This window comes from Metopolophium dirhodum, chromosome 8, assembly GCF_019925205.1.
Source record: "Metopolophium dirhodum isolate CAU chromosome 8, ASM1992520v1, whole genome shotgun sequence".
Classification (NCBI taxonomy): domain Eukaryota; kingdom Metazoa; phylum Arthropoda; class Insecta; order Hemiptera; family Aphididae; genus Metopolophium; species Metopolophium dirhodum.
This window is the reverse complement of record NC_083567.1, coordinates 17184972-17212366: the sequence shown is the minus strand read 5'-3', so window position 1 is coordinate 17212366 and position 27395 is coordinate 17184972. Positions and strand designations below refer to the sequence as shown.

Sequence of the window (27395 nt, the reverse complement as noted above, 5' to 3'; positions counted from 1 at the left end):
TAGTTAACGCTGTCTGATTTTGACTCTGAAAAAATATTTGAATGCAGCAGAAAAATTTCTGTAGATCGTACGAAACATTTTTCCGTTTTTAATATTAATTTTAAATTTAATTATGATTCGAAAAAGTTCATATTTTCAAGTTTTCAATTACAATTCACAATAATATAAAATTTATTTTTACAAAGTGCTTCGTAGGATCTAGGTATAGACAATTTTCTGGTGAGTTCAAGTTTTTTTTCAGAATTAAAATCGGACAACGTTAACTAACTTTTATTTTGTCAATACTTTAGGTCTTTTTAGCTAAATAAAGCGGCGGTAGCGAGGCCCCTTAAGTTACTTTTCAGTAGGCAATGGATTTATATAATATATGCCCAAAAAACCTTCAAAATATGCTTCTAAAGATACTGTACATATTACATGAAACATATTACTATGAACACATTATCAATATACTTAGGTAAAGTGATTCAAATTTTGTTATGAAAGTGGAAAATTTTGATTTATTTATCATAGCACTTAGTAATATCTGTACATAATTAAGTGTTTATAGTTTTTTTTTTGTTGATTTAACTAAAAAATTAATATTTTTTCCGTCGTATTAGCGTTTAAATAATACATAATATTATAGTTACGTCTCATATTATCGATAGTATAATAATATATTATCTAGAATACTAAACAGAATCTAAAACATTATGGATATCAATATATCATAGTGTAATATTATTATTAACCATTTATTATTGACTTAAACAGGTACCTATAAATTACAAATTATTTTTCGATTTTTATGAAAGTTATAATTTATTTTATCTTTGGGTCGTTAGTAAGAGAGAAAAATATTTATGCCGAACAATTTCAATTGGATTTATGTATGAAAAATAGCTCGATGACCAGGCTGTTGACCCAAATCCAAGATGAGATCAGCTAATAAGACAAAGCAGAGTAATGTTTTCCACGTGTTAATAGTTTTAAAATTACCTACTGGCTACTCGTGTTTCGATTAACACAACATATTAATAGAAGCCATTTTAATAAAAGTAGGTATTCATGTGTGATGGAAAATACATAACATTCTGTATGAATCTTTAGATCACTGATGGAAGGAGCATTATAACAAGACAGTTAACGATTTTGTAGTAATATAAATGTACAAACTATTTACTTATGAATATAAGTAAGCAATTTTGACGATTCCAAAATAACAAAAGTGTGTATACGTCAATTGCGTAGATCTGATAATTTGAAATATATTTGATTCGTCAACAAATAAAAGAATATCAACCGAGCTGTATAAATAATATGGATAAAAAGGGGTAAACTCCTAATCTTATCTCACTCAGAAGTGAGAATCGTGTGGACATTTTGTGACTTGGGGTACACGTACACCGTACACCAGAACATGTAACTAAAAAGGTAGGTACTTACTATAAAAACCAGTTGAAATACAGTAATAAGTTTATACTAAAAAAAAATGTAATATAATATTATAATAAACATTTGTTTGTGAGAGAACTATTACAATTACTATGGGTTATTATCCAACTTAAAAAATGTCCATTGATACCAAATGAAATTAGCTTATTTAGAAATAGGTTGAGATTTGCTTTATCGATAATCAAAGTTTTTTGAAGGTCATACACGGAAAAAAATAATTTAGTTATAGTAAATGGTTATTTTATTTCGGTTGGTCGAACCATATAAAAGGTTACTTTTAACCATTTTAATAGGTTGCAACAACGTCACGAAAGTGGTTGCAAATAACATGTCTACAATACTACGAATAGAATTATAAATTTAAAAATAGTTTTGCAGCTGCAGTTGAATTGGGTTTGTTTACTGTATTTACAGATTATAGTTGGGGATTTTGATCCATTATACACAAGATATCGATTTTGTGATTGATTATGTTGTTATATAATATTATAATGTAGATAATTATTATTGTCATATGGAGTATGGACGGACGTATGGTGATTACTGTTTATAGTATTTGTTATTCCCCGTCTACCAATACATCCTAGTACCTATTTCACATTTTGATTTTCGACTTCTTTGGTCATTGAGTGTATAGTAGTGTACACTATTCATACGTGCTACGTGCGACGTGCCTACGTCTATATAATACATATATAACAGATGGACTGTATGTATTAAATATTTTATTATTTAATCATGGATAATTTTGTTGTAAAGAACTTAAATGAACTCAACATTCCGCAAAGTATTGTTCAAGAATTTATAGGTAAGTTTCATAAACCTAAATTAATAAACCCTAGTTTACCCTAAGACTAGATTTAATCTATATAGTTATTTGTTAGAATGTAACAAGTTAGTACTAAGGTAGGTACAGTACCTAGTAGTCTATAGTACTTATTAGAATTTATATTATATTATTATATTTTGTAGGTATATAATAGGTACACACGTGTCACCTTATATTTGTTGTGTACTTGTGTCTATCACTGATCCCACTACATAACAATTTATATTACTTTACAAATTCCATACATTTATAATAGGTAATACTTGTAAGTTATAATCCTTTAGCTTATTGCAAATTAACAAATATAATATGTCATCTCCTTTTATCGGTATTGATAGATCTGTATCATCTGTGTATTCCTACTAGGTCATCGGTAGGTAAAGTAAAATATGTTATAGGTATTGACAATTTATTTAAACATACATTAAAGTGTACTTGGGATAACTAAATCAAATTTTTAAACATCAAGATCCTCTATTATTTCCCCATTTGGTAATAATATGTCTGACCATATCAGAAATAGACGATGTTTTATAATTAATTTTTGCTTGTTATCTACTCAAATATTATTTTGTAATGGTTAGATCAAGGAGTAGATGAAGAAGCTTTCCGATGCTTAACTGAATCTATGGTGCGAGAGCTTTGTCTACCTATGGGTCATCGAGCCAAAATAGTAAAAAGAATTTCAGAATTGAAGTCGGAGTTATCATCTAATGTCCAAGTATAAAAGTGTACCTACTAATGTCATTGATTAAATATATGTATATGTATATTTAATCAATGCTAATGTGTACCCATTGTAATTTAACCTTTTTTTAATTTCCAAAACTGACCTAACTTATATTTTCATGAATTATAAATTGTACCTATTAATAGTTAATACTATATTGTATGCATTAAACTGTATTATTTATTATAGAATTCATGTAATTCTTCTTCGGAGACCTCTGTTTTTAATATTTTAACTGATGGTAATTTGAGTCATGTAAATGATATACTGAACTCCCATGAAGCCTTGCAGACAAATTTGGATGATTCAAGTATCTATGCTTTATAATTTATATTCTTGTTGTGTTAGGCATTTACTATTTAATAATATAATTTAAATAAATTGTAGGTATAGAAATTATCAATCAAGATTTTTCAACGCTTGGAAACTGTATTACTGATAATAAAACTAGCCCCTGCTATACCAACAAACATTTCACCAGCTTCATTGATACCTCTGCTAGGACCAGCTTTATTGATACTCCTAGCACCAGCCTTATTGATACTCCTAGCACCAGCTTTATCGATACTCCTAGTACCATTCATAATGTTGATGTGAATGTTAAAAAAAATATAATCAACACTACAGTATGTTTTTTTAAGTACCTAACTAGTGTATATGACTGTATGCATTCTAACCATTATTTTATTACTGTTAAATGTATTTTGTTACAAAATTGTTCTACATACTGAGACACATTACAATTTTTTTTATTTTTTTGTTACAGTCGTTAAATACATCAATTAATTTAAAATCTATTTTGAATAGTTATCATGAAGGCAAACTCATTTTAGATAATTATTTAAAGAATAATGAATTAAATGGATTGTTGAGAAATAAATTATCTCATATAATAGTAACGCATTTCCTCAAACAAAGTGAAGACAAAAAAATATCTACTGAAAAATTAACTGCAGTATCTTTAGAAATTTGTTCTGTATTTCCTCAAGAACATAAAGAGACATATTATACTCCTTACAAAAAAGAGGCAAATTTAGTATCGCCAGCTAGAGGAAAGTTGTGGGATAAGTATAATAATCTCAGAAAAGAAATTAGGAAAACAAACCAAAGATTGACTAAAGAGATTACTCCTGAAAATAGTTTTATACCAAGTGAAGGTATAGTAAATATTGTAGAATTTATTCATTAATATATTTATTAATATTAAATATGTTATTTTGTTTGGTTAAGAATTAGCAGATGATATAATATGGCTCAAAAATAATATATCACCTTGGAGTATTGTTGAAAACAAATGGCTTAAAACATTTCAAGAAAGATATAATTATTTATTAAGTGATGATACAAATAGTTGTTATCTATCAGTCTATCCTCCATTAAAAAGTCCACTTGGATTCACATTGGTCAGTATGAATTAACTTAAAGCTAAAATTACTTAATTAATTTTTTTATGAGTTATTTTTACATATTTGATTGCAGATTGATCTGGATTTTAGTCAGTTATACCCCCAAAAAACACTGATACTTTTTACTAAATTTGAAACTTTAAAAAACAAATTATTAAATTATATAAATAAATATAATATTAAAGGAATTGATAGTAATTTGATAGATGCGATCATAAATCCTCCAGATTCTGGTAAGTTTTAACAAATTATTATTACATCAAATATGGCTCCTATTTTAAAATTCTTGAAATGTAAAATTTATTATTTGAAATTAATTTTTAATATATATATGTTTATGTTTTATAGGTATTGACACAGTTGCTGCTCTAAAAGTTCTGGTAGAATTATTTAAACCAATAAATATATCAAAAAGAACATGTACTGGATCAAAAAAAAATTTTACTAGACCATCTAAATTAGAAATTCAGCAATCATTCATTTATTATGCAAATGTATGAATTCATAATTTCATTTCTTTTTAAAACTAAATTAATTCTTTGAAATAAGTAATTATAGTTTAGTTTACTTACAGACAGTGTCACAGTTGAAAGAAGTAGACGATGAAAAATGTAACAAAGCGTTAAGAACGGGAGAAAAACTACAACCATATATAATTTTTGTCGAGGCTGATAGTCAGGTGACTTATTTTTATATAGTAATCAACAAATTTTTTTATAAAGTTGAGAGCGCATTAAAGGCAATTGATATATGTTTTAAATCTTTCTTCGTTTTCAATTTACATTATACACCACAGTGTGAACAAATTTGGTATTTTATACAAACATTTTTCTATGAAATAACTACAAAGTTTGACAAAAATTGTAGTCCAAATGTCACTACTTTAATTAATGACTTAAATAAGTGTTAATTAACCAAAATGTGTTAATAATTTTAATTTTAACAGTTGCAAATTTAATTTTTTACTTTAAAGCATTTAGCTTTTTAGTTATTTGTTGTACTAAAATTTATTTTAATTTTAATTGTATTTAATAAAAACAATTGTAAAATGGCATCATGCTTTATTTGTTTAGTTAGTGTAAATTCTTTTAAAAATCTTATCAGGCATATAAAATTATTTCATTCTTTTGAGAATATAATAGAGTACAAATGTATAGAACCATCATGCGGAAGAAGTTATAACTCTTTTGATTCTTTCAGTAGACATTTGTTAACTCATACTTTAGTGAACCAAGAGTCTTCTAGCAATTTACATATAGAACCAACACAGATTGATGATATTTTGAATCAACAATCTAATGAACAACTAGAAATAAGTTCTTGTAGTGACATATCTATTAAGGCATTCAAGAATCTAGTTACTGAGGATGGAATAATGCTTATATCAAAATGGTATAATGAAGCGGTTGTACCTAGAAACAAAGTGCAAATTCTTATAAATGACTTAAATGGATTTAATGATAAGTGTATGCAAATTCTAAAAAAAGAAGTATTAGATAATTTAAAAAAAAATAATTCTGATGAAAATTCAATTAGTAAAATATCAGTTATGTTTGATGTTATTAATGATCCGTTTCAAAATTTAAAAACTGAGTATAAACGATTAAAAGTTTTGGAAGAGTTAGGAGTCTATGTAAAACCAATTGAAATTGCTATAGGTAGTAGAAATAAAAATATTACAAAAAATGATAATATTGTAATTAATTTAGTTAATGTAAATATTTGTTTTATTCCATTAAGATGTATTTTTAAAGTGTTTTTTGAACAACCAAATGTATTAAAAACAGTTCTTGAGTATTTTAAACGTTTAAATTCTATGACTGGAGGAATTGTTTGTAGTTTTGTGCAAAGTGAAGTTTGGAAAGTTAAATGTCAAAGTAGCCCAGATAAAATAATCATTCCTTTTTTTTTATATTTTGATGAATATGAAACAAATAATCCTCTTGGTGCTCATGCTGGGAAAAAAAAAATAGGGGCAGTTTATGTATCATTTGGGTCATGCCTCCCTCCAGAATTTCAGTCTTCATTAAATTACATTTTTCTTGCTCTTCTTTTTATTGCTAATGACCGTAAGGAGTTTGGAAATAAAAATATATTTAAAGAATTAATTAATGAAATTAATTATTTACAAAAAGATGGTATAATTGTGAATGTAGAAAGTCAAAATTACACAATCTACTTTTCATTGGCATTAATCATAGGTGATAACTTGGGCTTACACTCAATGCTAGGTTTTAGTGAAGGCTTTAATGCAAATTACCCTTGTCGTTTTTGTTTGTGTTCTAAAATTGAATGCAATTATTTAGTAAGTCAAGATGACAGTAAAATGAGAAATACAGAAAATTATTCAGAGGGTATAGCCATAGATAATTTATCGCTTACAGGCATCAATGAATTGTGTGTATGGAACCAAATTGATGGTTTCCATGCAGTTCACAATCATTCGGTTGACCTAATGCATGACATTTTGGAGGGGGTTTGTTCTTATGATTTGTGTGGTATATTATATGAATTTATAATTAATTTAAAATACTTTTCTTTAGATACACTAAACAATCGTTTACAGTATTTTAATTATGGTCCTTTAGAGGTCCAAAACAAACCTCAGTCAATAACAATGGATACAATAAGAAATAAAAAAAATTAAAAATGTCAGCAATTGAAGTTTTATGTTTTAGCAGACATTTAGGTGTTCTAATTGGTGACCTTGTACCCATTAATTCGGGATTTTGGCAGTTATATATATTACTTCGACAAATTATACAGATCGTAACGTTAAAGTCAATTCAACCAGAACATAATTTATTACTAAAAACACTTATAACTGAGCATCATGAGTTGTATTTAAAATTGTTTCTAACCAACTTAAAACCAAAGTATCACCACTTATTACATTATCCATTAATAATGAGTAAAGTTGGGCCTGTATCTCACTTATGGTCGATGAGATATGAGTCTAAACATAGAGAGTCAAAGCTAACGGCCCATTCTATTACCAGTCGGAAAAATATATGCTATACACTGAGTATTAAACACCAACTAAGACTTGCACATCGATTATTATCTAAATCGAATACACTATCTTTGTCTTTAGAATCATCAAACGTAGGAAAAGTAATAGATATGTCTATAAATGAGAAAGAAAAAATACAAAATAATTTATTAAATCAGACTACAAATTTAAATTCTGTTAGTTTTGTTTCGTGGGTTCAGGTGAAAGGCACTCGTTACACAACCAAGCAGAGAATGATTATTATAATTGATGTTAAAGATATGCCTATATTTGTCATAATAAAATATATTTTCTTTAAACTCCAATGTGACATACCATTTTTAATTGGTCAACGTATAAGTACAATAGGGTTTAATGAACATTTACAAGCATATGAAATAAAAAATTGTGATGATCTATTATGCATTTCATTTGATGATCTACTTGTAGAACAAAGTCCTTGTGTTTGTAGCACAATGTCTGATGGTTGTACATATGTATCTTGTAATTTTTAAAATGTTACTATATATTTTATACCATAAAGTAATAATGTATTTTATTTGTTAAATATTTTTTTTTTCATATTAAAATGTATAAATAATAATATTGTAGGTATTACCTATTTAAGGGTATATTTTAAATTGTTTATTTATATTAAAATGTATTAAAGATAATTTATTCATTATATTTTGTTCTTAATTATTTATTCATATATATTATTAAAAATGTATATAATATATGATATAAATTCCCCCTCCTATATCCTAGTGATTTATACAACCACTTTATTGTGGTTACTACAAACAATGAGAATTGTTACCGTAACCTTACAATATTGTTGGAAATACTATTTATTGCTTTATAATTACAAAAAAATTTAGGTTGGGATAACCATAGTGTATGGTTAATGGAACCATGTAGGCTGGTAGAATTTCTAACCAAATTGTTTGGTTACATCAACTGAATTATGACAACCAAATGGGTTTGGTACTTGGAACTATGATAAATGGTAGTCCCTATACCTACCACTGAATTTGGTTAGGATAACCATTTAATTGGTATCTACAACCATACAGTTTTTTCCGTGTAGAATCTAATAGGACACAATCGTTTAGGGATGTGTAAGTCTGACTAAGACTGATACAGTCAAACATTAGTAAAAGTCGAATGAGTTTTATCCTATTCTAATTAACAATATTTAACGCCTATAAGAACGCATTGTGTTATTTGTGTTCCGTTTAAACATTTTTGCTGGAAATATAAAATGTCAAAACATAAATTATAAAATTTCTATTCGAACAGTATATTATTATAATACTGTACAAATGGGAAATTCAAAACTGAAACGCACATAAAAAGACAAACTGCAAACTTAGTGTCAAGTTTTGTGCCTCAACTATTATAATATTATGTTATATTATATTATTCTCTGACGTATAAGAATCAAGTTTTCGATCGGAAAGCAATTACCACGCTGAGTGTCCCGGAATGGTGCCACTTAAGGCCCCTATCCATTTTTCATCAGAACGACCTTAGCGACTGGCTAAAATGAAGGTAGGTATAAGTACCTTCTAGTGGTTCAATTAAAAAAATTTAAACATTTTCGATTTAATAAAAAGTTTACCTTGAATCGATCGTAGCATACATTCAATATTTTTAATATATTTAATATAAAAAATTAATTCGGTAAAATTTAAAATGTTTTTTTCCCGTTAACAATGAGCTAAAATTGAAAACAGGGTTTCGATCGATGCAAATAGTCTTCTTGTTTATGCATTCAAACATATTTATATTTTTTTTAAATCTAACCCTTGCAAGTAATTACATTTTTGTCAGGCGTATACCTATAATAGTTCACGTCCATAAATTGATTTAGAATATTATTTTGATCTAATGACGTAATCATGCGCGTGCGTCGGGAGCTTATAGATCACACTATATCAAAGTATATATCGATATGATCTAAGGTCGGGAGCATAGAAAAAAGATTAAATCAAACACTTATGATAATTTACTACACGCACAGAGACGAGCATTGACCGCAAGAAACGAAATAGTTGCCTAGGTACAACTCCTTAAGGACTAACCGTTTCTAAGGAGTTAAGAATAGGCAATTTTCTATTTGTTTCCATGCGGGTCGGGCAAATGTGTGGGTAGAAAGTGATCATTAGTGTGAGTGACTGTGTACAAAATAAATGGCGGTGCGCACCTGCACGTCGTGCTCACACGTCATGTCAGTAACATTTTACACACTAATTACAAATGTGAATTTTAGTGGAGCACTGAAACTTAGTTTCGTATTTCCAATCATATAGCTTACTGAGTGACATTACAGTATGAACGCCTACTATACGAATTGAAGAGAAAAAGTTTTTTTGGGCTTGTATAGGAGTCGATTTTCAATATTTTATTTTCAATGTCCAATATTTAGCTCTAAAACTAGTGATATTTTACTTTTTGAATTTGAATTATTGAGCTTAGTATTTAAAATATCGAAAATTTCATACAGGCTTAGATCAACTTCTCTTCTACAATTTTGATAATGGGTGTATTTACTCTCAAACCGCTCATTAAACCATATTATTAGAAATACAAAAATTCATTTTCATAGAATTTTTCTATATTATTCATACTCCTCAAATACATGATACGACACTTTCGCAGGGGCCTTAATGTTATGCAGCATATGTTGGCAATTGAAATCCGCACGAGGTCACGAGCGATTTTCGATAGATTACATAATATATAATTATTTATCTTTATTTTGACTATGACTGTGTTACAATATAATATTACAACAAAATACCAACGACGATTGTTTGACATAATATACCTAATGATAACACGTAACACAAAAAAACCGTCAAACCGTCATAATCGGACAAAAAGTGTGTTTGTTTTGAACGGAAAAAAATAACACTTAAGTATTTATTATGTATATATATATAATATGTATTTAATATAATACACACACACAGCAATATCATCGATACGACAATAATAGTTATACAATAATATAATATTAATATAGACTGTATTATATAATAATATGATTCGCGTTTGAATGATCATAATATAATATTAATAATAATAATATTTTATGCACGTTTATAGTTTTTTTTATTATTAGACACAATAATAATAATAATAATAATAATAATAAAAAGAAGAAAACACGCGGTTTTTTTCACGAGGTACAAGCGGCGCCGACAAACGAAACAATAACTACAATATAAGACGTATGATATTAATTATATCATAATACATAATAATAATTAATAATAATATTATATAAGACGTGTAACGTACACGTAATAACGCAATGAAATTATAATAATACTAAACGCCGCCGCCTCCGACGACTATACAAAAAATATTATACGGTAGGCACCTGAGTGTACAGATTAAAAATAGTATTTACTTCAATTTCATAATAATCGGGGACACGATTTCAATGAAAAAACTGGGGGGGGGCATCGCTAAAGCCCCTTAATATAATTCCGGTTATTCCAGCAAAAGGGTGCTAAATTTCCAAACCGGAGGTGCTAATCATCCGCAAGCCACCCCGAACCTCCCCCGCAACGCGCCCACGACGATGTAATGTTTATGTGAATAATTAAGTGTACATTTTAAGACATTTATTATACAGACGTGTAATGAGTGCCTTGTATCATGGACCTACCTACTTTTTCGTAAAAATATTAATTTTTAAAATCTTTTACATTTTTATTGCGGTGGCGGCGACTGCGCGCCTCGGTCTCGAGCCGAGAAATGTTGTCCAACAAGGAAAACGTACATAATATCTCATCATAATTTATAATAATAATATTTGTGGGGGGGGGGGGGGGGGGGTGGTGATATATTATAATATATAATATTATAAATGTTTAAAAAAATAAACGCGAAACGCAGAGGAATCGTCGGAAGAATATTTCCGCGCGACGGATCGTACAACAAATATTATTGTTTACAAATAATAATAATATTATCATGCTTATGATCACGACAAGATCATAATAATAACAATAATGACAAAAAAAAAACAATGACGATCGTAATATAATATTATTTTTATAATCCTCCGATACATCATTGGATGGATGGTAGGTACAACCTCAGTCCGAGTCGCCGCACGAATCGCTCAGCGACAGGCCGGAGTAGCGGCGGCGTCGTTGCCGCCGGCAGTCGGCGGGCAGCACAGACGAAGACGTGGACGGCCGCCGGTGGCCGGGCATCGCGGTGTTTACGGCGTTTGCGGCCGCCGCGGTGGCCGACGAGGAACACGTGTACGAGTAGTATTTGCCGTGGCGGCTGGTGGCCGAGGTGGACGCGGTCTCGGGCGTGGACGCGGCCGGCCGGCGGGGCGACGGCGGGCGGTCGCTCGAGTCGGTGCTCAGCGATGTGGTGGACAGGTCGTCCAGGAAGTCAAAGTTGGAGATGGCCTCTCGCTCTTTGTCGCCGAACCGGACGAAGAAGTCGCTGCGGCCAACGATCGACTGTCGGAGTCCCGCTGACGGGCACCGGAGCACGCCGAAACCGTCGCGGATGGCGGACGCTGAAACGTAATAATATTATTGTTATAGGTATTGTTATTATAATACATATGGATCAAATAAAGAGGAACGTCCGACCGTTGGTTTGTATAGGACTCGTTTGCGAGTTTTATCTAATTTAGTTTTGCTATTTAGATCTTCAAAATATGTATTTCCAGCTATAGGTAAGCTGCTATATAAACTAATATCACGACCGTACGAAAGAAAATAATATCAAATGTTACATTTTGCGCATATTTGAAGAATAACACAAATGTCAATGCCTATTGCCTAGTAATAAACTAATGTTCGGCCAATGGGTAAACTTACACGGTACGGCTAAAGGTATCGATAAAATATTATAATTATTATATTATTGTATAATAGACGAGGACGTGTACCTATATATACCGGATAGCTGTGACCTAAGCTGAGATTACACGGTATATAAAAAAATATAAATAATACTACTAATAATAATAATTTTTTTTTTTTTAAGTAATGTTTGAATAACGCGGTTATCCGAGATCGTTTTTTGAAAGTCCAGTGCTAGCGAGTAAGTTATAACTATAGCCACGCATATATCGACTAGCGACATTCCGTATGGTTCTTGACTTTAGGTTAAGTCACACTAAAAATGTCAAACATGGTAATAAAGTTTTCTAAAAGTTTGGTTAAAAAAACAGTAATAATTTATGATTTCGGATATTTTTCTGAAATTATTGATGTAGACATCTATAGATAGACATACAATGTAGTATTGTACACTTATATCTATTCGAAAAACATTTCTAACATTAAAACCATCTCACTGTCTATATTAAATTAATGAATAAGAAGCACACGAAGTTTAATGTCAGAGTATTATTATATTATATTATATATAGTTGTCTACTGCAGTTTGAGTGGCAAGATACCTCGCAAACATTTGTTTCACTATTCCGCTAACATAATATACTTTAAAAGCCAACATAAAATATAAACGGTAAACGGTTTGTCATTTGATATCTATGTATACGACTATATCGGCTGTATAATATTATGTAATATATTGTATTGTAGGTATATAAATAAAAAGCTTTGGAAAATATTCCGCCGGCTGTTATTTAGAATGCAATACATTATACATGTTTTATGGGCCGCCAAATGGAACTATTAGAGTAACAAAATATAACAAACGTTTTTGCAAAAATGTATACATTCGTAGTGTGCGCGTTGTTTTACACAAATAAATAATAATTGATTTACAAAAAAAATTCAATGTTTCCAACTAAAATATGAATTCCCCTGTTAGGTTAATAACGTCGTAATTATTGTTGGTATTCGTTGTACACATATACACACCAACCAAGTCCGCGCCCAAGTCGGTATTTTATTGGAAAACTCTGCGAAAACGCTTATAGGTATGCGGTGTACACGCAAATATATTATATTTTAATGGTTTTCACGGGACTCGTTTTATTTTATAATATTATATTGGAATAAGTGACAAATATTGTGATTTGTATTGTTTCAATTCTTATTTTTTTAATGAACGTCTCCCAATGCGTGAATGCGTGATTCACTTTTTAAATCACTCACCGTATGTTTTATCACTAATATTATATTATTGTAATTTATATTACCTATTTATTTTCGTATCACACATTTTAACGTTTATACACGGTACATAGACTTACTCGAAACATTAATCCAATTAAACGATAAATAAAAAGATATATTTATGAAATCATAAATTCGCGTCTCTCATTAAAATAATATAAGTATCAAAAAAAAAAAACATTTTCATAAGAACTGCAGTTTACTGAACACAAAATTGATTTTATAATAAATAATATGTACATTGTTCAAAGGATTTAACGATAACAACGATTATTCCATTGCAAGTCTACAGCGAATCAAAACATTACGTCGTAATATTTGACCACAGTGGATAATATATTGTAGCCTGTTCAAAAAAAAGTTGTGTGAAAAGTCCAAATTCGCCGGGCCATCATACAAGACATGATTGGCCTATGGTCATGGACAGATAATTATTTTGGATCGGCACAAAATCGGTAATGTATATGGAGTTAACGGGCGGACACTTCAGTTTATACATATCTATTTAAAAACAGCTGTTTGGAATATGTCATCGAATACTAAAATAATATGTACCGCTATATCACTTTTCACTACAAATTTTACTAAAAAATGTGAGTGTTGCAACAGCGACGGTATGAAAATAAAAATATATTACAGCCCGTCACAGTCGGCATCGCTGTCAAATATTAGGTTTGCGTATTGGAAAAATTAAAAATTAAATTTTCAATTGAAATTATTTTATAATAATTATCATACAAAGATAAGCAAAGATTATTATTTATTACCATAGAAACCATAGTGTCTCGTGACGGGCGACCGTTGCGAGTGAAATAATTTTTTGTTCGTACCCTCCGTTAAGAAGTTTCACTTCAAAAAAAAAAACGATTTGATGAAATTTCAAACTTTATACTTTACTTTATAACTTTATGCTCAGTATCTCTATAACATATACGATTTATTATTAGTTACTAGGATGACGTACGTATTCGGACATCGGACGTTTTAGAATAATACCTATAATCAATTTTTGTAATTTTGCATATAATATACGATATGTTAAGTTGAAAACCATATTGGAGTGTCTAGCAAGTCAGTCACCTCAAGTGAAAAACGATGAATTAATTTACCTTTTTTCTGTCTGCGCACCCGGTGCAACTTGTGCAGACGGTTGTACGATTCTTCGTTTGCAGCATCGATTCCGGCCTCGGTGGTCCGCCGTCTGCTGACCAGGCGAGCGACGTCATCGTCGTTCGGGTCGCGTTCGTCGTCGCTACTGTCGTCGGTCGTGTCGTTGCAGCCACCGCCAGCTCTGCCGCTGCAGCTCTCGCCACTGCAGGTTCCGCCACTGACGCCACTGCTGCAGCTGCTGTCGTCGTCGTCCTCGCCCGTCGACGCGCTGCTCGTGCTGCTCGATGAACTCCGGCTGGACGCCAACATGACGTCCAACAGGTTGGCTCGTTCCTGCGATTAGAAAATTGCGTTAGGACGAGTTAGAGTATAACATATTAGAACGTGCTACTCGCGATATTATAATTATGTAGGTTTATTAAAGTCACGAACAGTTAGGTATAACAGTTGTAATAATACGTCATTAAAATACATCGAAATCAAACACCTAACCAAAAACTATTTATATTTTCGGACTACTGCGTCTTATTTTCGGAGTGTTTGCAAACCTGTGGAAACGAATGAAACGGTAATACACACACACACACACACACACACTCAAGATCACAAAAATCGATTATAATCTAGCCCAGTTTTGAATTGATTATATTGTATACCTATATTGTATTATAATAGGAACAGTTCTAAGTCTGAAGCTGTAGTAGTTCGACACGTGAACGGTATAATTGTTCTGTTGATACAACTTTACGAATTTTGGCGACCTAGACGAGATTGTTTATTTTACACAAGAGTAGAAGACGATTTCAGCTACAGCAGCCGATACAATTTTGACACAAATCTTGTTTTACACAATGTGTGTGCTATATAAAAATATGCGTATAGGTACTAAAAGGAAATATTGTTATATTTTAATATTCCGTTTCCCGGGATTAACCATAAAGAAATGGTAAAATAAAATATAAATAATAAGATCGATCGACGAATCGCATAAGTTTTATTGGTCGTAAATTTTAATCAAATATATTATAATGTATAATATTATTATAATATGTTGTTACCTCGTAACGACCGTACCTATGTTATGCTGTCGTGCGACCGATTTTGACAATTGGATAATAAAAGGAAAAACCTATAGGTACGCCTATATACGCACTAATGTTTAGCATAATAAAACATTTTAAATTATGATTTTTTATTGATTAAGGGGAAGGGAGGGTGCTAGGACAAGACGTAATACGAACAAACGGATTTTCTGAGTATAACAAATTTCACAGTTATATTATGTTTAGCAAAAAAAAAATTAGTAATTCATGATTTTTATCCGGGATGGGGAGGAAGCAGAATTTAGAATTAAACCGATAACTCTCTAATTCACACTAATGGCGCACTGATGTTAAACAAAAAATAAAAAATACATTTTGCATTTGGTGGCTGTCGAAATACACTGATTCAATATGAATACAGGTGTATTTATTATGACACCGGAGTTCGTTGTCATTCGTCACACATCCACGTACACCACCTAAATACATCGTAGGCGTTGAAGTCGTAATCGATGTTCGAATTTTGAACTAATATACCGTCGTGCGACGGTGTCGAGCGCCATCGTCAGATGGAATAATAATATGAATTGTATATTATCGTAATGTACCTAAATATTATTATTGTTCACTGGCCAGAGCGGATGAACGTTTTTTAATGTTATACTGAAGCTGATAACCGTACGCATTAAGCTTAATTGAGTGTTGCAGTACGCACAGTTATTAGGAAACCATCTAAATATAATCAGATTATAGAGTCTGTGGAGGTCTTATCATCGCACGGTTTATATTACATCCAAATACTGCAGGAGATTATCGAAAACCGATTTTTGCGTGGTAGATTTGATAACGCGTGGTTGTAATGAGATTATAATTTTAAAAAAAAATACGACAACGAAGATATAATTCTGAATCCTCTAAACAAATGATACCTAATTGATATTATAATATAAATTTCGTCGTATTCGGGTTCCGTCACGCCGACGACTTTTTCATATTATTACGTGTTTTGTCACAGAGTCGATAACTATTTTCATAAAAGCTTTGATACTGTATACGCTGTAACCAATAGCAACCATTTATAAACGAAAATTTCAATCGCAAATTTCAAAACGCTCTCTTAAATTTACAATGAAAAAAAAATTAAGGAACACTTATCGGTATAACTACTATCCAATATTATTTTAACGTGGAGCAAATAACACACATTGAGCATAATCTTGCCAAATCGGCTGAGCAGTTATGAGGTGCATCGTAAGTAAATTTGTTGAATGCGTCATTTTTATATAATATTTTATAACATAAAACGTCATTATTGAAAAAAATAAATCGATTAATTGTCATTCGTATAAGCTTGAACGCTCTAAAAATGTATATTATATACATGTTACATTGATGGATACAAGGAAGTGGGGGAGGACATCACATCACATCCCCCTCAGGCTGAGAACCAAATTCGTATCGTTTTAATGTTGTAGTTTATAAATAAAGTTTTTTTAAACTAAGGAGTTCAATATAGGCAATATATATGGACGTTCCGTGTGATTGGTTGCGTGCGTAGTAAATGATCACTATAAAATTATTGTAGCGTGTACTATGATGTGTGACTGTTGTGTAAAAAAAATATCTGAGTGCCCCCGAGTCAATAAAACACAATGTCGTGGACAAAAAATATTATTATTTTATCAAAAAGTATCAATAATATTGTGGCAACTGTAATGTTTACCTACCTGACCTAGTTATCGAATAAAATGTCTGAAACTGAATTAGAATATTCATCAAATTATCAATTTTACTGTCAACTCGCGGGAAGGTGACAAATAATGAATAACATATACCAAACACCGAATATTTGTAGTATTACAGTATTACGAATAGCGAGTAACGAATTGTGGTAGACCGGCTTTATGGTAAACGAAAGCAAATTATATGCAAATGCGCAACTGCCGATGCTATATAATATATTATCTTTATAAGTTATATGATATTAATTTCGAGCAAAACTAACCTTTGGGTCAGCGAAATCGATGTCTCGTTCGACGTGAACCCATCCGGTAGGACAACAGCACGCCTCGTCCAGGTCAGGTGACGACGTCGGAGAGCGACGTTCGACGACGTCATCCTCGGGAGACGTGCCGAAGAGGGGATGGCCTCCACCGCAACCGTCCATCCAGTTCAGTTGGTCGATCAGATCCTTGGACGACGCAGCCGCCCACGCGGTGACCATGCACACCGTAGTGTCGGCCGTACAACCGCTGCTCGAACCACCAGCGCCGGTGGACGACGATGGTGGCTGCGGGGATGTTGACTTAGCCGACGCCTCTTCGTCTTCTTCCATCACGGTCCTGAGCAGCGTGGACAGAGGTGTAGACGCGGCCGTCGGCGATTGGTCAGCCGCGTAGCTGCAGTCTTCAGGCAGACACTCGATCTCCACGTCACTGCCACACAGTCCGCTGTCCTTGGAGTTTAGCAGGTTGTCGCTGCAGCTGTTACTGTCATACGTCTGATGCGCCACCAGCAGTACAACCGGTGGGGTAGGATTGGATGTCGGCAGAGCAGGTGGTGGCGGTGGTGTCTGAGGCCCAACATCGGCCTTCGGTTGGTCTGAATGATGGGACTCCTCGGCTGGGACAGCGGGTGACGGCACACGCGGTGGCTCTCGTTTGTCTTCGGCCTGCCGGGATAAGCAATACTGCTGCTGTTCGGCAATAAAGTCCAACACGCTCTGCAAGGCCTGGTCGCGGTCCAACTGCGCCTCGACCACTGGCGGCGTCCGATGATCGCATCCTCCACCCGTCACGCTCCGCGACGAGGTGGACGCCAGGCTTTTGGAGCTTTCGAACTTGACCAGTCGGTAAAAGTCACGAGTGAAGTCGGTGCCAGCGATCGGTCCAGGTGGTGGAAGCAGTTCGATGCTGTCCGCGGAGCAGCTGACTGAAGACCTCTTGGACGGCGGTGTTTCCGCAGCTGCATACTCGTCAGCGCTCGACCACGAGTCGCCACCTGGCGAACCCGAACCATACGACGGCTGCTGGTGCTGATTTTGGTGAAGGTGGTGATGGTGGTGGTTGTGCTGCTGCTGCTGTTGCTGCTGACAGTCGTGCTGATGGTGATTATGTACCTGGATCTGGCCTTGCTGCACGTAGGGGTGTTGTTGGTGGTGTTGGTGTTGATGTTGGTGGTGGTGGTGCTGCTGCTGGAAGTGGTACCACGACATATCTCTTGTCGATCCCATGTCTTGCAGGAGGTCACCTTTTCGACCACAGGACGTCGACGACGAGCCGGTCGCATCATCTTCCTCAATGCATGGCAACGACTGTTGCAGTTTTCCATCTGCCGCCGACATCCGCTTCCAGCCAGTCGCCGTCCCAGTGCAGTCGTCCATACTCCAGTCTTCCAGCTCGGCCGCGTCGTATTCCATTCGTTGCTGGATGGCGGTGCGCGTCTCGTCCAACCGGAGCCAGTGCTGCACATAGTCCATGTCCCACAGCTCGCCGCCGCTGTACCACGACGTCCGGTCCTCGTCCTCGACGAAACCACCCGTGGCCGCAGCCAGCTTAAGGAAAAGGTGTGAGTCTGAGTAGCTGCGCATGATGTTATGCACCGATGGCATACAGCGCAGCGGCGGGTAGCTGTGGCGCGGGTTGATGAAGCTGAACGAAAGGCTGAGCGGCACGAATATCACGTCAGTGTCCTCGCTGTTCATCACTCTAATAAAAATATTATATTATATTAGATTTATATATTATTAAATTTTTCTTAACATTTTAAGGTCGTATATTTCTGTAAAATAAGGGCAATTTTAGAAAATATTAAATATAAGCTCATAGATGTTATACCTATAAAAACATAAGACTATGATATGTCAAAAATGAATTCCCGAGCTTAACATTCACCTGATGACCTGCAGTCGTATAATTATCAAAATAAACATTTGACAAATCAGCTCTATTTATAGATAAATTAACTAAAATCAATCATAAACCATCTTATATCACAATACTCGCAACAGTAACGAAGTTATTATTTTACATTAGGTAATTTTAAACGATTTAAAATTATATCGTATTTAATATTTTAATATTCATGTAACTTGCCCGATTATTATTGTCTCGCTGCACAACCAGTAGAATAATATGATTCAATAGGCTATCGCGAACAGAACAGACGCAGACACGCAGACAGCGAGTAGCTAATGCCATAACGAATCGCCGAGTAAATTTTATTAAAAAAAATGAGTCCGTCTCTTATTTATTTTTTTTTTTATATCCATTAAAGTCGATTTATTCGAAACGGTCCATTAATACGCAGTTAGTTTAATGTAATTGCCCGAGGTTGGGATACATTTTATGCAGTCTGCGACATTTATTCAACCCTAACTGGCACTTTGCATGTAGTTAAAAACTATATAACGGCTCAATATAGTGTCCGCTGCAAAGTTAACCGTTGTCGTATTGCCGTTAAACCGAAAATAAAAACTATTATCGATCCACTCGTGAAATCGCATCTATCTGGACGAATAGTAAAAATAATAATTTCAGTGCACTCGCTGAGTACCTATACCAGACACCGCACCTATTTAATAATTATAATAAATAAAACATATTATTTATGTCGCCTCACATCGAACATTTTTCCAGCTTTATCCAACCAGTTCTAGCTACCAACCTTTAATACCGAGGACCTTAAAAAATATTAAATTCAGGTGTGGTGATCGTGTGACATAAACGTAGCACGATACTCGATATTTTCCACTTCGAAGAACATTTACTGTTCTAACTTTTTCTTTTAAGTTAATAGAATATTATATTTTATTGATAATGTTATTTATATTTAAACGATATACCTACAACGATAATGCTGTGGAAATGTCTGACTAACAACGTGATTGACCATAAGAAATGGGAAATGGGAAATATTAATTTATATTACATATTTACATTTTACAAACGTCAAACTTTTAGTTAAATAATATGTAAATTAAATAATTTTAAACTTTTTAAATTTTTTTAAATTTTGATTTAATACTTTTGGGCTAATAAGTGATCATGGTCCGGAATTGCCCCACGAACCATAGTTGTTCACCCCTGGCATATAAAACAATATGAATGATATACTAATTGCTTGAACCCGTTTTTGAAAGCTTCTCACCGATTGTCACATGCGTCCAACGAGTAACTTATAATTTTGTATTTACTATACACAAAAATCGCCGATAATATGGATAGTTTATACCCCACGGGACTATTATTATAATACTATTACAGTCAAGTGTTGATAGTTCTAACCTCAATATAACTCAAAAACCATGAAAATTTGAATTTTTTTAGTGCCCCTTGAAGTGTTTTTAAATTGTGTTCCCCTCGAGATTCGAGTTATTTAGACTCAAATGCAGTGTATTAATATAATACTATAGTATTGGTTTTTTCTTCGGATCAACCGCGTTTATAGCGAGTAATTAAATTATTCTTAGCCACAAGGAATTATATATATATACATATAAGGGGGAGGGTGCTATCGCTTTGACAATATTGTCTTCGATTTTTTTTACTTTTTTTTTGTTGAGAATTTGATTAATGACGAAAATAATTATTTGAGTGAAATGAATTTAAACGCGTTTTCGCCATCATTAATAATACACCTTAAACGGTCCGTAATGACTCGGCAAACAGCTTTCCAGTTTAACGACGAATAATAATAATAATATACTATATTATACATATTAATTGGACTCTGTTTAATTTCGGAAAAAACCGCATTACTAATTACCACTATGCGCGTTGTGTGTAATTAACACACAATAAATAGGCAAGACTGGTGGAGGAGGTATATAATTTAGGTAATTTGGTGCGACGATTCCGAGACCTTATCTGGCAGAGAAATGGGTACGCGCAAATGATAGCAGATGTTATTATAAAAACATTTCTTTCGAGATTCGACCAAGACTGTACAATATTACGACAAGGTTAGGAGAGTTCGGGTGCGGATCACGTTTACGAAAGAAGTAACACCTGTGGAACAAAGTGGCCCCAACCAGTCGATCGGGATTGACTGGTCGATCTTAAGCGAAATGTTGGTCGATTGTATTAAAGATTAATAATATTATAATAATGAATATCGAGCGTTGATCAGGTGTGTAAAATACACTTTTACACGTTATATAATATACAAAGCAAATAATTTATTAGCGAAGAAAAACATATTATACAATTTTCCGGCGGAGAAATAATAAAATAAGAATATAATAGTACAATTATAGTCATAATGCTGCATGTAAAAAAATAAATAATTTACCTAAATAAATAGTGGTCGATTACCAGATACCTACTTAAATTGTTAAATGTAGGTAGCTCATTTGTTAGAAAAGGCTGGCGATCCTGCTTTAAAAGTTTAACTATATTCAAAATGTTAGCGGGTTATAAAATGTATTATTATTATTATTATTATTGTTTTGTTTGAAAACTAAGTGTTATTTTTTTTTGCGGAGCACTTGATTAGGTATATTTCTTAATCTAATATATTAAGAAGTTAGAGCGAACTTCCTCGGGTTAGGTTAGGTAAAATTAATATAGCGAGTTAATCATTCCGTATAAAACGACTTATATAAAAAAATTAATCCAGCAGAGGATATTTTATTATTTAACATAACATTAATTACGTCTTATTGGTATTGAAAAACTTTAAAATAATGCGTAAGTACCTGGAACAAGGCGATGATTCCATGAGCGCGTTCGATTCGTTCTCGTTGGCTTCCTTCACGTCTTCCAAACCTTTGGTGGACGGCGGTTCGGTTGTGCCTTGCACGTCGCTTGACATGGTCGAATAACCTTCGTCTCGGTTACCACTCTCAGGCGTCTCGTCACCGAGCACTCTGTCGCATTTCGTCGACTCTTCAACTGTACAACAATGAACAATGCACACGATTATTTTTTTTTTAAAGCTAAGATACTAGTAGTCGAGACCACTATAATAGGTAATAAAAATAGCTTCAACCGTTTGCCCACATTTGAAATTATTGTACCAGGAATTGTATTGCAAGTTTGTGCACAAAATTATTTTTATTCGGATGTTTTTTAGTTGTTCATATGACTTCATGAAATCATGACTGTGCCCGATTGGTGAAACAGTTCTTTTATAAGAAATAAATTGAAATTCCGTGGTAAAACACCGAACAGATAGCGCCACTTGTACATATTTATATTTTCTCAGTTTTCCAGTAGTTGGGTCAACCATATTATTATAGGTATAATAATATAGCCTATATAGGTAGATAATTGTGAAAACTACATCGAAATTAGTTTAGTAGTTTTTGAGTATATCAAGGACTAACAATAAACAATTAAGACAGTCTTTTTATATTTTAGTATGGTTACCTATATTATATCATTATTTTTAACATAGATTAAATATACAATATTAAATAATATATAATAATTTGTATGTTCTTAAGCGGTCGGTTACATTTCCCCATATTTACTATGCACAAGCATATATTATGATAAAATTTCAAAAAAAATTTCTCAAAAGGTTGTCACCCCAATGTTTATACCGTTATAATTTATAATTTATAACATTAGGTATCTTACCGTTGTGCGAGCAACAAATCTCTAGATTCAACGACTGCGGTCGGTGGTACGACACGGCCGCCTGCCATCCGTCATTTTTTAATCTCTTCAGCCCCTTGGTGAGATCGCAACTCGCCGGTCGTTCAATAGCCATTTTCTGGGGAGTAAAAAAAAAGAAAAGATTACTAATTATTATTAAATAAACAGTACCACGAAAACAAAAACAACAATGCGTTTTATCATTAAAAAAAGATAAATCACACTACAACAATGATTATAATAATATAATATAGCTTTTATAGTATGGCGTGACTCACCACGGACGGCGATCGGTGGATGTCGAACATGACCGATCGGCTCTCGGCCACCGGCATCGTGGTCGGTGAATAGTTGATCTTCTGGCCCTGAAGCCTTTGCACCAGAAGTGCGGATAGAGCGCAGTTACCGGTCTCGAGCTCTTTGACGCGGTGCTGGAGTGAGGATATCTCTTCCCGCAGACCCTGCGAGCGAAAGAGAAGCGTTTATATTATTTTCTTAATTACACGATGATGATGACGATGCAAAAAAAACCAGCGCTGTTGCACCGTACGTCGACTCTATTTTATGTTATTCTATTAGTTTATTATTAGCCGGAGCACAATATCTCGAGAAATAAAAGGAATTACGTTAAAAAAATATACCAAATATTTACTATAGAAAAGTTTAAAATAATGGTCATACCTGCTACGTATGTTTTTAAACTTAAAAAAAAAATTGATAATTCCAAATACTTCCGGATATTATATCGTTAACTGATTCATGATAAAACATTATTCATCCGGTATATATTATGTCCGGACATCCTCGCGAACAATTTTCGATTACAATATTGCAGCAGTGGTCATTCGATACAGTCGACAGACGTACAATGATCTACGTGGGCGTGTAATGTGTGTATAATACAAATGCGAAGCAACAAATTATAAAAGTTTGTTTTTCATGTCGACAAAATACTATTTTAAATTACTGTCTGATAAATAAACATTGCAATTTATGACCAGTAAACGTAGATAAAAACTGTTGCATTGGATAAACAATTTGTGTCGGAAGCAAAATATCGAACCATTTTAAGTACTAATGGAAACTAAAATCCCTTCAAGGGTAGGACGGATAGGGTATTTTTATGTGAGTGAGTGTTTATAAAGTTTGCGATGACTTTAGGAGCGTTTGTTTAGGGCGTCGACATTAAAAGACATACCTATTATTATTATATTAATTTAGTTTTTTAAATTACTGCGATAAGAAAAAATTAAAAATTCAACAATTCTAAAAATAATTTAAATAATATAGATAAAATTATCGTCATGTTATATAGACAATCGGAGCGACGATGCGTACCTTTTGTGACAGGACCGCTTTGACCACCTGTTTGGCCACGTCGTCTAGACACCTCTCGTACTGTTTACGCTGTTGTTCACCCTCACGTTCGATGCGATTTTTCTCGTGTTCCAATATCCGGAGCCGTTCGACTAGAGCCTTTTGCACTTGGCTGATGCCCTGCGGAAGACAAATAAAGCATAAGATCAAACGTGTCTCGCGAGTTGTGTGGCTGTCACGTACACGCTAGTTCGACCTTCCCCTAAAAAGCTCGTTTCTTATTTATTTATATTAGATTTTGTGTTTGTGTGTGTTGTGTTAAGTGTTCACAAATCAAAAAGGTGCATTTACAATTAATTTTGCTAACAAAATTTGAGGGGTGAATTCGTCTTGAATGGACCCTTTACGACCATATATTATATTAATACTATACGCGTTACCGTTGCTTCGAGAGTGTCGATCTGCTTCTTCAACGTTTCGTTTTCAATCTTGAGTTTGGTGATTGCGTTTTGTAGTTGCAAGATTTGATTCTGAAATGAAAAATTCGGATTAATTAATATCATTTCACACGATTTAACTTTAGATTTCACTGGGATTGGGGACACATTAGGGCCGGGTCACATTATTATTACAAGATTTCAGTATTTTAGCGTAACCCCTTATGGTGTTTTGAAAATAAATGCATTTTTACTAAACTAAAGGTTTCAAGACCGACTACTGTTGAAGACGTCTAATTTTTCCTCCAAATTGCATCGCATTATTCCTATTAATATAGTCAGGTCATAACTTTATATCACTTTCGCCTGAACATATTTTGTACAGTCATTATGACACTGCAGTGGGCACGTATAATATTGTTCGCATTAATGTTATTATATTATATAGTATATCAGTTTCGAACCGGGAGACTTTGTCACGTTAACTAGTGACGGTATAAAAATACGTTGAAGTATAGGATTTTGAGATCAAAAGCGCCTCCATATTATAATATATTATATCCTCGACGACTTGGGTCCCGGCTTTTTCCCGTAGATAACATCGCTCAGGAGAACGCACTGCAGTATATACATGACGAGGTCCGCGTGGGGATCAGACTTACATAATATTATCTATTAATAAAGCTACGGCGTGGCGTCGGCGATTTGTTTTTCCGTTTCGCTCGCTCGAAAACTGCACGTCCGAGAGTGTGTGATGCGGATGCGTACTCACCTATATTTCCAAGCTTACCTAGCCGACTGCCGTGGTGTATATTATCATATTATGTACGAGAAACGTACCTATACGGGGCGGAAACAACCGCGGAAGATTTATAGACTCGCGTCCGCGAGGCACGTCTGTCGGCCGATCCGCAGAGAGTATATAGCTGGTTGAAGCAAGTATATATAGGTGTGTGTGTGTGTGTGCGAGAGAAAGAGAGAGAGAGAGAGAGAAAAAAATTCCTAGCAGTTCGAAAAGTGTATCATTAATCTTAAGCCGGCTGCGGATCTCCCCCGGCACCGGCCGAATAAATAAATAAATTGATACAGTCATGCCACCCACCCCCCCCCCCCGACTTTTTTCTCTCAACCTTTCTTCTCTTAACGCCCCAAATCTGCCGTATACGATGTATAAGTCTCTCTCTGATTTTATACATATATATATAGTATATAAACACGTAAACGTGTGCATGTAAATGTAAATGTGCTGCGGTGTTTGCGTAAACTTTACGGTCGGGTAAAAGCCTCAGGGCTCAAAGGCCTCTCTTGGAAATAAATGTACATCGATTCCGCGGTAAGACCGATAACCGCGAGGAGACGAGGTCTTGCCAAGACGGGCAATGCGTGCATTATATAATGATGACAAAATTGCCGCCACCACACTAGGTCAACGATAGTGCACCGGCAAAACGGTGGAATTTAAATTTAAAAATAATATTGTAATATACAACATCATAATAATATCGATCGTGATTATGTATTTCGCTCGATTCGACGCTAATCGCACTTCGCACCATAATATCTAATGCCTATGTGTGTTATATTATATTAATTCCTCCTACGCCCGCGAGTCACGATCGATCGATGGTTATAAAAAGTTCTATAATTATACCAAACGAGCTGATAGGTTTATATATAACAGCCAACAGGTATATTTCACGTCGTCGGAGTATAATATAATCTTGATTTTCGATTTAGTATATTGCCTGTTTATTTTACAACGCTTTAAAACATTTTCCGAAACACGTATAACTTCCAAGCAACGATTTAATTAGCAAAAGTATAAAGGTTTGGATTGTTTACTGTTACCTATGTATATAATATGAAATGAACAATCTTGAATTCCTCGTGATAGGTATAATTATTTTTCGAGTCGAATAAAACGTAATTGACCTTTGGTAAATACTTATAAACTTGACGAGCAGGCCGATCCAAAGAATCGTATATTTATTCAAGTTAGATTATTGGTTATTATAGGTTAAATATATGGAGTAAACAAGAATAATCAATAACACACCTATAGATCGATAACCATACCTGTACTCCCGTACCAAGACATAAAAAAAAAATTTAAATATACACATTACCAAGATGTGGCAAACATATTATATTGAGATTCAATATCTGCAATCACTATAATTAAGCTTAAAAAATAATATATGGCATACCAACCCTAATACCTCTCGACGCCGGAGACACGATGAACACAAGAACCAGAATCGGACACTGCAGCCAATATGACGAAACCCCACGGTAGAGCACGTCATACGGTCTTAGATCGACTCCGCGCAAGAACCTAACCTCAAGCGTGTAGGGTCGT

The 27395-nt window shown here is 33.6% G+C and overlaps 2 protein-coding genes across 4 annotated transcripts in view; one reads left to right on the top strand and one right to left on the bottom strand.

Moving 5' to 3' along the window:
• The first annotated feature begins 1714 nt into the window (after positions 1-1714).
• Positions 1715-5670, top strand: LOC132950611 (uncharacterized). Its single transcript, XM_061022132.1, has 9 exons — positions 1715-2245; positions 2851-2987; positions 3186-3306; positions 3384-3622; positions 3763-4153; positions 4227-4399; positions 4476-4635; positions 4751-4896; positions 4977-5670. Exons 1-9 carry the CDS (start codon positions 2176-2178, stop codon positions 5310-5312), a joined length of 1773 nt encoding a protein of 590 aa, XP_060878115.1. The 5' UTR covers positions 1715-2175; the 3' UTR covers positions 5313-5670.
• A 4651-nt stretch (positions 5671-10321) lies between these two features.
• The window catches only part of LOC132950025 (pneumococcal serine-rich repeat protein-like), a 244146-nt gene continuing 227072 nt past the window's right edge, over positions 10322-27395 (bottom strand). For all 3 annotated transcript variants that reach the window (XM_061021206.1, XM_061021207.1, XM_061021208.1), the window contains 8 exons: positions 25040-25129; positions 24621-24779; positions 23561-23743; positions 23265-23400; positions 22379-22574; positions 17687-19388; positions 14638-14971; positions 10322-11949 (listed from right to left, as the gene is read on the bottom strand). In XM_061021206.1, coding sequence (XP_060877189.1) covers positions 11510-11949; positions 14638-14971; positions 17687-19388; positions 22379-22574; positions 23265-23400; positions 23561-23743; positions 24621-24779; positions 25040-25129 — 3240 coding nt within the window. In that variant the 3' untranslated portion in view covers positions 10322-11509. The remainder of the gene's footprint in view (positions 11950-14637; positions 14972-17686; positions 19389-22378; positions 22575-23264; positions 23401-23560; positions 23744-24620; positions 24780-25039; positions 25130-27395) is intronic.